This window comes from Egretta garzetta, unplaced genomic scaffold (assembly GCF_000687185.1).
Source record: "Egretta garzetta isolate BGI_Z169 unplaced genomic scaffold, ASM68718v1 scaffold50, whole genome shotgun sequence".
NCBI classification, from domain to species: Eukaryota; Metazoa; Chordata; class Aves; order Pelecaniformes; family Ardeidae; genus Egretta; species Egretta garzetta.
In genome coordinates, this window is record NW_009258613.1 from 1,623,315 (window position 1) to 1,641,581 (window position 18,267).

General features: G+C 46.0%; 1 protein-coding gene across 1 annotated transcript in view; it reads left to right on the forward strand.

Moving 5' to 3' along the window:
- The window catches only part of MYC (MYC proto-oncogene, bHLH transcription factor), a 3,839-nt gene extending 2,539 nt beyond the window's left edge, over positions 1–1,300 (forward strand). Inside the window, exon 2 of the mRNA XM_009647959.2 lies at positions 726–1,300. Coding sequence (XP_009646254.1) covers positions 726–1,285 — 560 coding nt within the window. The 3' untranslated portion in view covers positions 1,286–1,300. The remainder of the gene's footprint in view (positions 1–725) is intronic.
- The last annotated feature ends 16,967 nt before the right edge of the window (positions 1,301–18,267 follow it).

Here is an 18,267-nt window from a genome sequence, read left to right on the forward strand (position 1 = left end):
GGTTGACCCCCCGCCGAGAGCCGCGGGGGGAATGTGCCGGCGGGGAGGTGCCAGTGAAAGTGACTGCCGAGGAGTGAATGGGGCTGGGAAAGTTTTAGAAATGCTTCCTTAGGTATTTGACAGCCTGTTCCGCTCCCTCATAAATTTGGTTTGAGAGTGAGCTTCTACTCGGAGCGCTACAGCCTTCCCGGTTTGGTTATGGGTTTGGGGTTGGTGTTTTTTTGTTGTTTTTTTTTTTTTTTCTCCTTCCCCCCTTGGATTTTCCGCAAATTAGCAGATCAAGCGAGATTCAGAAAATGTCTCTGAATACACATGTGTGTTAAGTAAGCTTTCTTTTGAGGCGTGGCCAAAGCCTTCTAAATCCTTAATTAAGGGCAGCTTGAGTCTGGGAGCTTTATTGCGCTGTACTGCTGACAACCGAGGTTAAACTTCCCTGCTATCTTTCATGCGCGCCTCGGAATTACGCAAGATCTTTGCAGCTTTTGAAATCAGGGAGCCGGGCTTTGGAGCGAAGTCTCCGTGTCCCATTGCACTTGAAGTGTTGCATCCTTAAAGGAAAGGCTCTTGGGGAAAGTGGAGTCCAGCGGCGTCAAATGGATTTAACGAGGGTTTAGCAATGGGTTCCTTGCTGTGCAGCTCAGGGTTACCTTCCCTTGCAAATACAGCGATCTTGAGACTATTTGCACAGGCAGCTTATAAGTATTTTTTTCCCCCCCTCACAGAAGAAGAGCAAGAGGAAGATGAGGAAATCGATGTCGTTACATTAGCTGAAGCGAACGAATCCGAATCCAGCACAGAATCCAGCACAGAGACATCAGAAGAGCACAGTAAGCCCCACCACAGCCCGTTGGTTCTCAAACGGTGTCACGTCAACATCCATCAGCACAATTATGCCGCTCCTCCTTCCACCAAGGTTGAATACCCAGCTGCAAAAAGGCTAAAGTTGGACAGTGGCAGAGTTCTCAAACAGATCAGCAATAACCGAAAATGCTCGAGTCCCCGCACGTCAGATTCAGAGGAGAACGACAAGAGGCGAACGCACAACGTCTTGGAGCGCCAGAGGAGAAACGAGCTGAAGCTGAGTTTCTTTGCCTTGCGTGACCAGATACCCGAGGTGGCCAACAACGAGAAGGCGCCCAAGGTTGTCATCCTGAAAAAAGCAACGGAGTACGTTCTTTCCATCCAGTCGGACGAACACAGACTGATCGCAGAGAAAGAGCAGTTGAGGCGGAGGAGAGAACAGTTGAAACACAAACTCGAGCAGCTAAGGAACTCTTGTGCATAGGAGCTCTTGGGCATCGCTTAGAATAACCCAAACTAGACTGAAACTCTGATAAAATATTAATGTTTCTAATATCACTCATGAGCTACACCAGTCCATCGAGTATGGAACTATTGCAACTGCATGCTGTGCGATTTAACTTGAGACTACACAACCTTGGCTGAATCTCCCGAGGGTTTGGCCAGAACCTCAAAACTGCCTCATAATTGATACTTTGGGCATAAGGGATGATGGGACATTCTTCATGCTTGGGGATGAACTCTTCAACTTTTTTTCTTTTAAAATTTTGTATTTAAGGCATTTTTTCATATGAGAATCCCAAAAAAGAGTTGTCCCCAGATTGCTGTATATATTTACACATCTTATTGCAATGTAAATACCTTTTAATAAAGTCTTTATAGAAAAATGTGCAACATTAATACGCAACAGTTGTGGCAACTGGATTTATACTTGTCTTGAACTTCTGTGCCATAACATTTCACAGTTTTGTTTTTTTATTTAAATACATTTTTTTTTCCTTCAAAAATGATTTTTATTTTGTTTTTAGATAAATAAATATGTGCCCAAAATATAATTAGCTAAATCCTGTGTAAAGACTTTGCTTTGTCTCCCACTGTTGTCGTTAGATGCTTATTTCCATGACATCCCTCTCTGTGTCATCACGGCAGTGACCTGACAAGAGTCAAAGGGGAGTTAGGTGAGAGGAAATGATGACAGTTTGGCTGGGTTTCTTCCCCTCCCCTCTTGTGTTAATTCGAGTAGATAAGATCATTGGTCTCATGTACTTTGTTGGTTCAACCAGCGTTGCCAGCAGCGCCTCCATGAAGGCGCCGGTAGCAACGTCTGTGTTGGCCATGGTTGAGGCGTTGTGTTTTTATACCGGTCACCCCCGTGTATGGGCTCTGCATTCCTTCTGCATACGTTTTAACTACATTTTTGGGGTGTGACCTTCATTCCGCAGTAGGGACCCAGCTACGTATTTTGAGGGCTGCTTTGCAGTAGGCTCACCTTAATTGCTTCCTGTTTGATCTTGAACAGAAGTTGTATGGGATAAGAAAATAAACTGAGATGGTGAGTGTTGAAGTGGTTAAAACAACAGAGCGGTTTCCCTTTTCAAGTGCCAAAATCAGCAGAGCCGGTCTTCCTAGACAAGTACCTTAGCACTTTATTAATGTGAATAGTTACTTGGGATTTCAAGGAATACAAAGTTCAAGGATGCCCAAAAGGGAGCAAAGGAAAAGAAGAGCTATTTCTCACCTGGAGAATAGGCTTAGACAGATTCCTAACATTTGCCAGGCGTACTAAATCATATTTACATTCAGGAATTGTCTCATGATCAACTTCGGGTGGGCCAGAAAGTACTTGCTTGACACGGCTCCTAAGATTAGATTTGATCTTTTTCTTCCCTCCTCTCACCCACTTAGCTCCACTTTGGTTGGAACTTGAGCAAGAAATCAATGAGCCCTTTGATGTGGGGGAAGAAGGTGCTTTTCAGAAAGCTGAACCTTCTACTTTTCGATTTTCATAATTCCCGTTAAATACATATTTGCTTGGCTTCTAACCATTCGGGCAGCAGTGCTGCCAGATAACGCCAGGGCCAGCAACCGAACTGAGAAGGGAGGGTTCAGGTTTTCTATAGCTATTGAGTTCAGAGGAGGAAGAAGAAGGGTCGAGTGTGGGTGTATATGGTGTGAGGGAGTGGAGGTAGCATTTTAGGGACAGGGTAGATGCCAAAGGTCTCTGCCCTGCGAAGCCTAGGGTAGCTATCCTAATAATTTTGCACATGGGACCCCCGAAAGAAAATAAATGTCTAAATCCTGTTTGATGAGGTGCTTGAGGTGCTGGGCTGAAGATTTCTTCGGGAAAAAAAATCATTCCATTAGAAAACCAGGAGAAAGCAAGGCTTTTTTTTTTCACTTTGGCTGTACCACCCATTTGTAACTGGGTTTATAGAAGTTGTCTGTAGTTGCTTTTTTCAGTGTGATTCAGATATTCACTTATGAGGAAAAAGAATGATGTGAAATGAAACTGTTAATTGTATCTGAACTGTAAATCAGGACATCTTCCAGCAGATAATAACAGAAAAGTTCTACCTTTTATTAGACAGGATAACTTACTTTACAAGAACATGAATTTCACTTGCCTTCTGGCGTGCGCTCTTGGCTATTGCTTAGGAAGAAAAGCAAGCTGTTGTTCAAGAATTGCTAACTGCATCCCCATCCTCCCAAACAAACCCAGAGGTGTAGATCCATCCATGAGCTATGAAAAAAGTCTGTCATCTTTGGGTCCTGCTTTCGTGTATTATCAAAACCGCCTCACTTCTTCCCGTTAAATGAGGTTAGACCACAATGATTAATAAACCTCTCCTTATTTGTCGGCTTCTTAAATCATTTGGAGAGTAGCTTTGGGTTTTTCTTCTGTCTGCAGAAAGTCCTCGGTCTTTTGATGAATAGGATCCTTGCAGTTACTTAATTTCTTACTCTCATCTTTTAATTGAGCTTTGGTTCCACTTGCCGCTTTCCTCCTGGAAGAGTACACCAGATCATGAACATGATCCCCAATTGCCACTCTAAAATATCACTTTATGGGATGACGCTTCGTATTTATGACATTTCTTACTTTGTTGAAGGATTACAAAGTACCTAACTAATGTAGTAAAAAATAAATGCATTTAACACAGCCTATGGGTGCAGGAGTAAAAAAAAACCTCTCCTTGTCATTAAACTGCTGCTACAATAAAGAGGAAGGTGGCTTCCACTTTCCGACTCCGTGTGAGAGGTTAGGATGTTCGGAAGACGCAGCCGTCCACCGGCATTTCCGAGGTGGGTTCAGTTAGTAACGCGTTGTACGTGGATAGGGAAGTGTTGGGTTTTGCTGCTGTTTTGGAGCAATAAAGGAGATAAGCTTATAAAAGAAGCCTTGAAATAAAACCCAGTAAGTATTTACAGTTCTTGCCAAACAGCTGTACCAAAACGCTGCTTGAAATACGAGGAACTTCTTTAGTTCATCTCTCTGCTCTTTGTTTTCACAGGAAATTTCAAGCCGCTTCTCTTCCAGAAAAACATTAGGCAAAATATAGCATCAAGGGAAACGAAAAACAAGCCATCACGGTGAAAATAAAATTGCCCTTACCATATACTCCCAATGTTCTCGTTTAATAATACTGATTTTTAGGGTTCTAGCTTCATTTTTTTCTTGTGTATAAGTTCTGTCTTTCCAGCCGACTAATAATCTGAATGAATTCTGCGTCACTGGGATGTGCAAAAGCACCTGTGTCGGCTTAGTTCAGCTCCCATCTGGGTCTGTGGAAATTCCATGTTTCTTCCAGGGAAACAGACTTCTGCCAGTGGAGGATGCTCTTGAAAATTTTATCACTGCCTACAAAGAAATCCCTTTGCTTGCCACTGCCATAGCCACTCGCGCTCCTGTAGCACTTTGTAACCACGGCAGGCAGTTGAGAGATGACAAACATTTCATCAGAGTTGTACTAAAAGGACAGTTTCAGGTAAGTGGAATAGAATTACTGTAAACTGGAAGTAAGCCAGGCCACTTCAGTTAACATCTGAATTTATTCAAAATGGAAGGTAGAGGTGGTTGTTTCACTACAGAGATGAACCATCTTCTAATACGCTGGATTTTTTTTTTTTTTCATTAATTTTTTTGATTGATCTCTGTTAGAGTCATCTGTCAATGAATTATGAGAGAAATAAAACTGAATGATAAGGAATCCTAACACAACCAGACAGCTTGGGAAGAGGCTGAGAATTTACTTCCCAGCTTATGAGTTTGCTATTTCCTCATTTTAAGGAGATATCTATGGGAGCTTCTGGGAAAAAAAAAAAAAAAAGGCTCTGCTGACTGAAAACTAACCCCTGGTTTCCCCTTGAGGTTTTTTTCCACGCAGATGAGGCCTAAACCTGCCTAGAAAAAAAAAATAAAATCCAGAAATGAGATAGATGAGCCGCAGAAGCCAGATTTCATTTCCGGTACAAAACTTTTGACATTCAGCAGGTTTTACCTGCCTTCGTGCCATTTACTCATCTCAGGCATAGCTGTAGAGTCAGTGGGGACAGGCAAGGGCGAGAACGTTATCCAAGATTCAGAATAACAGTTAGGAAATCAAACGGGTTTTTTTTTTTCCTAATTCTGCCGTTCACCTTCTACCACCGACCCCTTGCACGATGGGAGGCTGCGAGCGTTTGGAGCGTCTTGATGGCGGCAGTGGGCTCAGCGGCGTCGTGGAAGAGTTGTTGCAGTTATGGCGCATCCAGGTGGGAACAGGGTTGGGTGAGACGCTGGCCGGGCACTGACAATACCGACTCTTAATCAGTTCTTGACCATACGACAGGGTATTTTTTTCACATCTCTGCAGAGGTCAAGGACCTTGTCCCTAAGTGTGCCCAGATGCCACCTTCCTAGGAAATAAGTTCATTTTTGTAGTAAAAAAAGTACGACCTTTGGTGCTAAATATTAGTGCATGTGAAAATGTTTCATTTGCCACTTGTCAAAATTATTTAATATTTGTAGTTACTGAGCAAACCTTGCGTCAAGTTGCCACCAGGGCATGGGAGCCCAAGCTACGAGGTACATCTGTGTTGTCATGCTCGAAGCCACCAGGCGCGGGGGAGAAGTCGTCGGCTGAGAGCGGAGCGGCATGGCTCTGGCTGACTTTGGTGGCCAATTATTTTATTCCCGCAAGCACTGCAGTTTCCAGCTTGATGTACGAATTGCGGAGCCAGTCCTTGTTCTACCCAAGTCTGGGAGAAAGCAGCTAACGTACGTTAGTTCCTGACGTTGTGTATTATGGTGATTGCATTTTGTTGCTAAACTCGCCCTTCATGTATGTCTCTCCGGGTCTTACCACAGCTACTGTTTTGTTGAATACATTTCCATCCAAGGCAAAATCTTTCTTGCAACCATCTGTAATTTCCATCGCAAGCTTCTATGTCCCAATTATGTGGAATTATGCTTTCCCTATAGGATAAAAAAGAAAAAAAAAGAAGTAGTAAAGGATTAGGTGCTACGAATGAAGTGGTTTAAAAATATAAGCTGCAAAAATGGAGCAATCTGACTGGGTAACAAAGAGTTCCAAGCAGAGAAATTAACATTGCTTGGAACTAATTAGCCCCATCAGCTTCCTTCATGCTAATTTATCCATGATGAAAGAGGACAGAAATAGCAGGAGGAAAAAAAAAAAAATTAAAAATGACAGGAATTGTGCTTTGTATACAACTACTGTGACTAGGCAAACAAACCCTCACAAATTCTGCAGGCTAAAGTGCGAGCGTACGCGATCAGATGCAAAGCCCTGCTCCCGCGTCCCTTCGGACACCTCTCCGGATCGCTGCAGGTTGCAATCGCAGGGCAGCGCTCCCGTTTCCCAGCACGTTTTTTTTTCCAGGCGCCACGCGTGTGCAAGGGGCTGCTCAGAGGGATGCAGCTGCCCCAGTGAGAGCTTCTTTCCACTCCTCTTTCTCCCATTAATCTGCTCCGTGACGACAGCAGAACCAAACAAAGCCGCTCGGTGCAGGTAGTTCCTGTGATCTAGCGCCCGGCTGAGTGTCTGGCAAAGCCCTTTTTGGCTTGTGACCAAGGCCGCGCCGCGCTACGGGTGACTTAGGGGAAGAGGGATCAACTCTGCAACTGTGCGGATGCAGCTAATGTGAACTAAAGGTTTGCACGCTTCCCCACAGCACAAAAATAGCCCCGCTCTCCCTCCCCTGCAGAAAAGCGGTGTCTGCAATACCAGGTGGGCTCCTACCGCGGCACCGGACAGACCCCGTGCTGCTCGGCTTCTAAATGTATTCAGGCTGATTTATTTAGTTGATTTAGGTTTATTCAGTCTGATATGGGCAATGCTGTTCCCTAGAATTCTTTGGGTTTTCTTTTGATTGCATTACAATAATTCCTTAAATAATTTGGTTTTATTCATGTCATATATGTCCCAAGAAAGAAAACCTGCTCAGTAATAACTGCTACCTGGACAAGGCTTTCCAACGAGAGTGTTTCTGGAAAGCTGGTGTAAGTGTGTGTAAAAGCAAGTAAAAATGTGCTAGAAAATACAGTGAGGAGGCTGGATCAGACAGCAGAGAAAACCTCTCCACCCCTAGTTTCTATCAGGGTTTTTTCACTACTCCACACTTTACTAATGTGCTTTTAGCCTGCACCTTAAAATCAGGAATCAAGGAGTAACCAGAATCTAAATTAAAAGGTATATTGCAGGCATTATGCTATAATCCATGTTCCACGCACATACAAATTTCAGGGAGAAATCAAATATGACCCGTTAGTTTCCGAGCAACCTGAACAAAGATGCTTCTGTCTTGGATGGAGCTGTGTTTTCAACAGTAAACAGCATCACAGAATCGTTTAGGTTGGAAAAGACCTTCAAGACCATCAAGTCCAGCCGTTACCCTAACACTGCCAAGTCCACCACTAAACCATGTCCCTAAGCACCTCATCTACCCATCTTTTAAATACCTCCAGGGATGGGGACTCAACGACTTCCCTGGGCAGCCCATTCCAATGCTTGACAACCCTTTTTGTGAAGATATTTGCCTAATATCCAACCTAAACCTCCCCTGGCTCAACCTGAGGCCCTTTCTTCTCGTCCTGTCACTGGTTAATAACATAGGGCTGGAGCTGAAATAAATGCTGTGGAGTGGTTCAGAGAAGCAGTTCTCAAAATGATCCTCTCCAGCGATCCCGCCCGTCTTTCCTCTGTGTCAAACCCGGATTTCTTTAGATTGATCACCCACAGCCAGTCAACCGACTGCCAGAACTGCTCCCTTCCCACCTCCACGTCAAACACCTTCACTCTCAAGTAAACAGTGTGGTTTTATATCACTGATCTTAAGTAATTATGAATTGGGCATTTGAAAAAAAAAAAAAAAAGACCTTGCAATTAGGTTAGAGCAAGATTTTAAATGGATGGGTGTCTTTGTCTAAAGAAGCATTTGTTTCCTTTAAGAAACACTTTCAGTCATGTTTTCAGTCATGGCTTCAGCAGCCTGAGGGTTGTTTGCGTTTTGGTGTTTGTTTGTTTGTCTGACACACATACACCAGGTATTTCACCTCCTAATATTTCATCATCGTTTTACAATTTCTCCAGCCTCTTACGCATTCCAACATTAACAACGTGAATCTTTATATATACGTTTATTTGCACTGTTGCTGCTACTCAGTGTGGAGTTATAAGGGAAAACAACTTCTGGTGTAGAGCTCTACAGTCATATAGAGCTTTTAGAAGGTCCAGGTATTTAAAAAAAATCAACAAGAAACCCCCCATTTCCCATCAGCTTTGCTATATAACAGCTGCAACCTAGCTCTGAAATATTAAAATTTTATATTGTATAAATGTGATGGACAGGAGCAGAAAAGGGATGTTTTATTTTTTTTCTACTTTTATCAACCAAGTATTTTTCAGAGACAGAGATTTTACAAAAAAAATCCATCAGACTCTAGTAGTTCACCATGTATTGGCTGCAGACATTGTGATTTGCAATGGATTCAAAGAAGAAAAGCCGCATTATTTTGATAAATTGTACTGTTTTATAATATTAATTTGATCTGCAAAATTCCTCTCATCTGGGGTAAAGCAGATTTTTCTCTGGGCACAAGTAAAATCTTATTATGTGTTCTCATTATCGTTCATCGTTATGGTAAAGAGTAGGATAATATTGTATTGTGCCGAGACTTCTACACTTTGAGGGAATGTAAAAGGCTGTATGAATATCTTATGAAGTGATTGCAAAATAAAATTGACATCAAAGTGATTCGACTATGTAACATATTATTCCCTCCATGTAAAATTGGATTCTTACTAAAAAACGCTTTCCTCCTTTTGCATTTGTGAAAGAGAGAGGGTAAAAAAAAAAAGAGTGTCCTGCCCTTGTGGAACAATACAGGATTTTCCCATGTTTTCCAAGGGCAAAAGTGTTCAGCAGTATCTGTACTTCTAGTCAAAATTTAATTTTTGGTGCTTGATTAAAATGGATCCACCCCTTCCCCATTCATTTCGGCACGCTGTCCTAAAACTGAGACCGGAGTGTGACACCCAGAACGGTGACCACAAACTGTGAAAGCACTCATGGGGCTCGAGGGGGGGCAAAATAATCACCATGTAGCCATGACCTGCTCAGCGGCTGGAGCAAAATCTCTGGGCAGCGAGGTGACTGCTGCGGAGGTTTGTGCGTCGCACCGCGATGCCTGGCCATGGGGGTTCCCCCCCTCCCTCTAACTCTTTTTCAAGCCCCTTTTTCTTGAAATCAGCCCATTAAAGTCATGCGCTCCTGTTCAGGAATGCTACGTGCCAGAAGATTTTAAGCTTGGGTGATGATTCCATGCGGTCCCTTGGTAAATGCGCCTGTCGCTGGCCCTCAGGGAGCTTGCTCAGAGGAGCAGTCAATCCCACCAAAGAATGCCAGCTCCCGGGACAGACACCATGTCCACATGGTGCAAAGTGCCGATCCGGTGCGAACTCACTTTGCCCGTTCATGTCTGTTTAAAATGCTTTGAATAGCAAGTTTTGTCCTGCCAGACTTTATGGCAAATCTGGTATCCGACCACAGCCGGTCTAAAGCCGGTCTAAAGATGATATTGATACGAATCGTATTTAGTCTGCTGGATGCTCCAGCCATGCATGGTTTCGATTTTGTGCCTATGAGGCCACCACAACCTGTTTATTTAATGTCTAATTTAACTGGCTCTGTGTAAATTAGCTTTTAGTTCATACCTTCCTTTGCCTTGGTGTGCATTGGGAGCAAAATCTCAGCCCGTTCACGAAGCACCACACATACCACAAACCACTTATTGACTCCAGCAGGGCCAGGATTACAACCTTAATTTTGCAATCTTTCTTTAATCTTCTCTTAATTAATTTAATTCTGATATCATTGTCTAGATTGCCCCATTCATTTAGCATCACAGCATCCATCTCTTAGTTCTCACTGGAAGGCTTTGGTAACATTGCAAATGTTGCAGCTCTATCTCCCGTTCCTACCTTTTGATCTTTACTAACAACTTTCCTTTAATGTCTGCTGAGCTCAGCCTTTTATCAGGCAAAGCACTCCACCCTCCCTGGTAGAGGGGGGCATTGCTCTGATCACCGTAGGCAGGAGGAGCTGAATTTCTACCGTCTGCCTCTCCAGGTGATCCTGCTGGCCTGTCCTGGCTCTCCAGCCAGTTTTAAAACCGGTTCAGCCAAACCAAATTTAAAGCTAAAGGGCAGACAGGATTCCATGAAGTTTTACAAGGCAGTCCATTCCAGTTCTAACTAATTTCAGGACCTGCATTGCCTCTGCTGGGGGGGTTTCTTCTTGTAACCACCTCGGGTGGACAGTGCTGGTATAGGTGGGAAAACGCTCTAATGCACAGCTTGCAGCGGGCAGTTTAGTTTGGAAAGTATGTAATCCATCATGTGCTGTCCTTTCATTTGCTTTGGTTCATGGAGTGAGCTCAGCTGATGCCTGATATTTTTTTGCCTAGCCACACAAAAATACCATGCTGATGCCATAGGTATAGTTGACCTGAGCAGCACCACCTAAGCATAGGCAAGCTGCCCCCTCTTCCCCTTGCCCTCGGTGTGACTGTGGCTCAGCTGGCGCGAAGCAGGGACCCAGAGAAGAGGGCAGTCATCGCAGCCAGGTCAGGGCGAGAGAAGCCCGGGGTTAGGGTGCAGACTGGCAGGGCCCCCACCAGCCCCCAATCTATTCCGTACCACTGGAATAAAAATCCTTATTCTGGTATAATCTCCTCCTAGGTGGGAAAGAATTATATTAGCATGACTATGCCCATCCTACATCTCTGCAACTCATTGGATTTTTTGAAATGTGTAAACCTTGGGATAATGAGCTCACAAAAATGCTGAGGCAAGTTAGGCTGTGGGGTTACGTGGTTATTTCCACTATGCCATACACGATCCAGCCCTTTGATCCACACAGTAAATGCCTGGTGATTTATCTCTACATTGGGCTACCTTCTGCTGGCAATGGACCATGGTGAAATAGCTGGCATGCTGGATACCCTCATGGAGACTCACAGATGGGTTGATGTTGGAAGGGACCTCTGGAGGTCACCTGGTCCAACCCCCCTGCTCAAGCAGGGCCACCTTGAGCAGGCTGCCCAGGACCATGACCTCTGGACCATGACCATGGCTTCTGAATATCTCCAAGGACGGAGACTCCACAACCTCCCTGAGCAGCCTGTGATCAACATCCTGGTCGTGACTGCTCTGCAGAGCGGGTCTTGTTATTACCCACAATCTAACACGGAGTACGTCAATCTTCAGAGGTGCTGAGCATTTGCTGGTCCCATTGCCTCCCACTGCGGTTGGGGATGCTCACTGCTTTTAAAGCTCAGGCAAAAGAACTGCTGCAGTTTTCCTCTCCTGAAGCAATAACGATTTCTGGTTGAAAAGATAGAAGAGAAAGGATAAATCTGGGGTACAGACAGATACATGTGCACTGCCTGCCCTCTGCCATTTTTTTCTGGGTAACTTTAAACTCTGATGTGCTCTGGCTCTCAGGGGAGGCACATTTTCAGAAGCTCTCAGGTGTCAGTGGATGCAAAGCTCAGCTGAAACTGAGCACAAATGGAAAATCCTGTCCTTCGGTCTCTCCTGGCACACCAAGGATTTGCTTTGACCTCTTTAAAACGTACCTGCTCTGCCCTCATTTTCTCACTTCCATTCACTTGCACCTATTGGGATCATTTGGCTATGAGACAAACCATCCAAACAGATCAGCGTGGCTTCACTGTCACGAGCTGACAAAAAAAAAAAAAACCCAAAAAAAAAGGTCCCTAAATCCCAAAGGCAGAGACTGGACACTGGCAGGAAGGCAAATAACAGCACACAGGATCTGTTCAGTGCTGGTTTGCTGGAGTGACAGTCTATTTACGTGATGCTTTTCCTACAGCGCATGCTTTCTCTACCCATCATCGCCGAGGTGAAGCTATGCAGCGTGACGACAAACCCAGCTGCTCTGCCTAGTCGTGGAAAGGTCTTTTCCCAGCACATGCTACACTTTGCTTAGATGGGTGGCTAAAAATGGCGTGTTGATTTTTGGGAAGATTGATGGTCAACATGAATATGCCGCCTGCCTCGCTTCTCTGCTGGGCGCTCGGCAGAAAGCCTGGCAAACCTTAAACAATGGGATTGCCTGTTGATTTGGGGATTAAAGCTGTCTCTGGAAGAGCACGCTGAGAAAATGTGCTGAGAGCTTCTGCTGAAGGGGCTAATTCATAGTCTAGTCAAGTCGCTTCATAACCATGTCTATCATGAAAATTTGTTATCAGCATACTGTTTGAATCACAGATCAATGCACACTGATTTTGGCAAATCTAATTAGATTTGATGGGGAAGAACGTGTTTGCATCTTTTAGGCTCTGTAGTTCCCATCTCTTTACGTGTAATTTCATTTTTGATTTGTTTAACAGCGGTTAGGCATTGTGAATCATGAGGCTGTGGAGATGTCAGCCATGGTTATCCCACTCACTGAGCCAACCCCGTCGGTCACCCAATGCAGAGAATGGGAGGCTGGGAGTCAGGATTCCCGTGCCTCCCAGTTACCCCAACCAGAAGTCAATGCGCGCTCCCTGGACGGCTACTGGCAAAATATTTTACATACCTGCAACCCAGTTTACATATCTGTGAACTTGGATATAGCATATATATGCATCTCAGGGGCATTATAAGACTCCATTGACCACTGCTTCTGAGCTGTTTCCATTTCTTCTGCTTCCATGGCACAATGCAAAATTCATTATCACCGTTTGCCATGTGGAAGGGGCACGGCCTGATGCTTATCTACCTTTGTGAGCACTGTGGCTGCTCTGATTGCAATTTTTGCCTGGAATATGCAATTGCTTAAATCTCTTCTTGGCACAGTGAGGATACCAGCCACACAGGTGTCCATCATGAGGTCAGGGCTTAAGTGGAATGCCCTCTGGGACTAAACTGGTGAGCTGGTGAGCAGCTTATGACAGATGTCCACACCAGACACGTCTCCCTCCCTCCATAGGTCTTTTCTCCAGTGCTTGTGGTGTCTATTTAGCAGCTGTTAACCAGTTTACCTATACTCACATTCCCACCCCAGGGAGAATCCCATGCCTTGTAGCATAGGAGTAGCATCATCGTGGCTATGAAATGGGCTTCCAAATCCCACGACAGTGTCCTGCTCCAGTCCACACCTTTACCTCTGACATGGGAGGTAGGAAGAAAAGGGCCAGCACAGGCCAAAAGCTTGAGATGGCTTGTTGCACCTAGGGTGCAGCCACTCTTTTGGGCAGCAAAGAGATGCAAAGGAGGGTGTTGAACCAGGTCTCCCACTTCTAAAGGAGGTGCTGGGACGTTATATGAAACGTGGGCAGTGGTGCCACCATCACCAGCTGTGCTAAAAAGACTTACACAAGTGTCCCAACTGCCTTTGAGGAAGGTCCCAGCCCTGCAGCCACAAAGCTGCCTGCCCGAGTCCCCAGAGGACCCAGCCCCAACACCTGCCCCACGGCTGCGCCCACGCAGGGGCTGCAGGGCATGTCCATAAACAAGCACTCTGGGCAGGTCGAACCCTAAAGGTGAGTGCGTAGGGAGCAACCAGACTTGCAAGGAGAGGGACACCTCATTACAAGAAAGACGTTGCATTGCTGGAACATGTCCAGAGAGCAACAAAGCTGGTGAGGGGTCTGGAGCACAAGGCTGATGGGGAGCAGCTGAAGGAACTGGGGTTGTTTAGTCTGGAGAAGAGGAGGCTGTGGGGAGACCTTATTGCCCTCTACAACCGCCTGAAAAGACGGTGTAGTAAGGTGGGTGTTGGTCTCTTCTTCCTGGTAACCGATGACAGGACGAGGGGAAATGGCCTCAAGTTATGCCAGGGGAGGTTTAGGTTGGACATTAGGAAAATTGTCTTCACCAAAAGGGTTGTTAAGCATTGGAACGGGCTACCCAGGGAAGGGGACGAGTCCCCATCCCTGGAGGTATTTAAAAGATGGGTAGATGAGGTGCTTAGCGACGTGGTTTAGTGGTGGGATGGCAGGGTTAGGTTAACGGTTGGACTTGATGATCTCAAAGGTCATTTCCAATCTAAATGGTCTGGTGTGGGTTTCGCACACTGCGCCCTGTGTCCATCCTGCTGCTGCAGGAGCACTGTGCATCGCTCTTGACCTTGGCTGTGTCAACACGTCTGTCGCGACACTTCAGGAGCTGCTGGTGTCACTCTCCCTGGAAAATTGCTCACGTGAATGTTGTGTATTTGTTATAGATGGAGAGATTAGCGTAAAGAAAGCAAACAGAAAGGGAAGGACCGTGGGGATACCATGGTGGTGTATGCCAGCTTGGCTGGTCCAACCAGTTTATAATGTCTAACACAATCACAGGTGCCCAAGAATAACTAACAAGTTAAACAGTTTTCTCTTTGTGATTTAGCAACAGGATCCTTGTGTGAGGAGCGTAGGGCCCCTGCTGTTTTCCCAGAAGCCAAGGGCTTCAGAAACGGGGAAGGAGACATGAGGCTCTTCTCCAGAGGATGGTGGTGTCTTACCTGCTTTGTGTGTCTTCTGCTGCTGTTGAGACATACAGTCCTCACATGGGCACTGACGTCTCCTCTCACATGGGTGTCCTCTCTTCCTAGGGCCCAAGGAACCCAAATGAATGTACCCCAGACCTCCGCATGCCCATAGCTGGGTATCTTCAGTCACTTCTCAAGCCGAGAATCTCCTGGCAGAGGACGCCTCGGGGTGCCACGCTCAGTGTGGGACATCTGGCTTGTATCAGAAATAGTGTGACTGACAGGACCATGGAGGTCATCCTTCCCCTGTACTCGGCACTGGTGAGGCTGCACCTTGAATGCTGTGTTCAGTTTTGGGCCCCTCACTACAAGAAGGACATTGAGGTGCTGGAGTGTGTCCAGAGGAGAGCAACAAAGCTGGTGAGGGGTCTGGAGCACAAGTCCTATGAGGAGCAGCTGAGGAAACTGGGGTTGTTCAGCCTGGAGAAGAGGAGGCTGAGGGGAGACCTGATTGCCCTCTACAACTGCCTGACAGGAGGCTGTAGTGAGGTGGGGGTCGGCCTCTTCTCCCAGGTAACAGTGACAGGACAAGGGGAAATGGCCTCAAGTTGCACCAGGGGAGGCTTAGATTGCACATTAGGAAAAATTTCTTCACCAAAAGGTTCATCAGGCACTGGAATGGGCTGCCCAGGGAAGTGGTTGAGTCCCCATCCCTGGAGGTATTTAAAAGATGGGTAGACGAGGTGCTTAGAGACATGGTTTAGTGGTGAACAGGTACAGTTGGGCTCGATGATCTTAAAAGTCTTTTCCAACCAAACGATTCTATGTTTCTATCATCTCCCTGGTGCCATAGCATTGGCTACAGAGGGCTTGCACTGTCTGCTGCGACCAGACCTACGAGTCTTACCTCTCATCTGATGATGTCTTCATGTCCTGGGTTTTCTATCCTTGCTGACAGCACCACTTTCCATTTCCTCTCCCAGGCTTGCAACTTCTGTCGTGATCTTTTGCCCTTCATGCAAAACAAACAAACTCGACTCCTTCTCTCCAAGGACTTGGTCAGTCCCTTTCTCAGGAGCTTCCTTGGGAAATCCGGCTGGGTCCCAGATGGTACTGCCTCTCTCTCTCGAATTCTCTCTTCTTTCTCTCACAACATTTGTTTTTTCACTACTGATGCTAAACCTCTGGCTTACAGTTTTGTTAACTCTCCCCCAAACTCAAGCATGTTCATCTCTGGATCTGCTTTCCATCCCGTAAGTCCAACACAAATGTAGTAATGCAGACGTTTGGTTTCATTTTGTTCCACTGCTTTCTTGTTTCTTAAATCACGTTCAAGCTAGTCATCTTAAATGCTCTCCATAATCTCAAACGGAAGTTTTGCACCCCTCTGCTCTACTACTTCAGTCTTGCTGCAGACTCAGAACGGCATCACTTTAAAATATCACTACTCTTTTTTTTTTTAATTCCACAAACCTGGGGAATATATGGAGCATCTGAGTGACACGCTCCTGAAGCTGGGCCATCAGTGACAAGTTTGTAATTTCTGTGCTTCATATCAACCCTGCATATCCTCTTTCTCTGCTCCGGAGTCACCACTAAGCTACCCTGAATCAGAGCCTTAAGGAATCTCCTGCTCCTTGGAACACACTCCCAATTATTTGCCAGACATCTTCCCTATAGTCTTGCAGAGAAAGACGCATCATGCAGTTTTGGGGCCCTAGCAAAATTGAGCCCAGCTTCATCAACATAGCCCCGTTACAGAATGGATCATCACCGTTTCCTTTACCTGTTATCTTTCTTTATGCTCAAAATAGCCACTGGGAGAGGCGCCGGCCTACGTTTATGGATATCTCTGTGAATAAATGGACAGGTGGAAATCTAGTGGCATAATTCTATTGGCAAAAAACCCCCATAAATTCTGGGGAGTGGGACTGGCATGGATGATGGTGTAATCTGCTCCCACAGCTCCGGACAGGGATATTTTTTATGCACCTGAGTAGCCATCATACGTCTCTTAACACCTTCCCCCCCTCTATTCTTCATCTTACATTCAACACGGAGAGCACACAGAAAGCAGTGGAAGTCTTTCCAGCAGCATCAGAAAGTTTCCAGTCTTTGCTTCTGCTCTACTATTGCCACCCACTCCTGACTCTTGGAGTTTCATCCCCATCAAAATCACAGGCGAGTCACCATCGCCTAGAGGTGGATCTCTGGGGGCAGGAGTGCATTTCCTTTAGATTAACACAGCACTTCAATTAAAAGAGTGAGGAGTAGAAATAAGTTAGGGTAAGCACCATGGCCTTGTACCATTACTGTATCACAGGCTGAACCTGGTATCGGTGCATGCAGCAGGGAGGTATGTGTAAGGGTGAGGAGAAGAGCCGGTTGTGTCAAATCATAACACCTGCTGCAGAACAGATGGGTGTACACTGGCTTCGAGTACATCCAGGATGGAAATTAGGTGGTTTCTAACCTTCAGAGAAGAAAAGTTCCAAGATAACATCCAAGAAGGTGAACTGAGGACAAGACTTGATGCCTTTACGGGCAGGCTGACGGGAAATGTTGGCTCCTAGTAGGAGAGGAGCAGATGCAACGACCCAGCCCTTTTTTCTGAGTCTGAGATGACTTAGGTTTTTGGACCGTTCCAGAATTAACCTGAAACCAGATTAATCCCTGGACGAGGGGAGGTATAATTATTGCTATGATTACGCATTCTCAGCTGTTTTTTCTGCTGCACTTCTCCACGACCCATGTTTGGGGGAGGGACATGCAGTGGTTTGCCCCAGTCTCTGCTGCACCTACCTGCCCTGGCCGAGGACACTTTGCTTTCCAGCTGCCCACGGTCCCCAGCTGGAGGCTGTCACCTCCATGCTGTGCTAACCGCAGGGAGCACGGCTCTCGGCAGCTCCACTGGTGCTTCACCTAACTTGGGCAGCTTTGCCTGACTCAGATCAAGACGCACTTGTGTGATCCCTGCAGCCACCAAATCTGGAGGGGCCATAGGGTCCTGCACTTTGGTCACAAGAACCCCATGCAGCGCTACAGGCTTGGGGAAGAGGGTTGGAGCACCTCTCCTATGAGGACAGGCTGAGAGAGTTGGGCTTGTTCAGCCTGGAGAAGAGAAGGCTGCGGGGAGACCTGAGTGCAGCCTTTCAGTACCTAAAGGGGGCCTATAGGAAAGATGGGGACAATCTTTTTAGTAGGGCCAGCTGTGACAGGACAAGGGGTAATGGTTTTAAACTAAACCAGGATCGGTTTAGACTAGATCTAAGGAAGAAATTCTCTACAATGAGGGTGGTGAAACACTGGAACAGGTTGCCCAGAGAGGTGGTGGAGGCCCCATCCCTGGAAACATTCAAGGCCAGGTTGGATGGGGCTCTGAGCAACCTGATCTGGTTAGCGGTGTCCCTGCTCACTGCAGGGGGGTTGGACTAGATGACCTCCAGGGGTCCCTTCCAACCCAAAACATTCCATGATTCTATG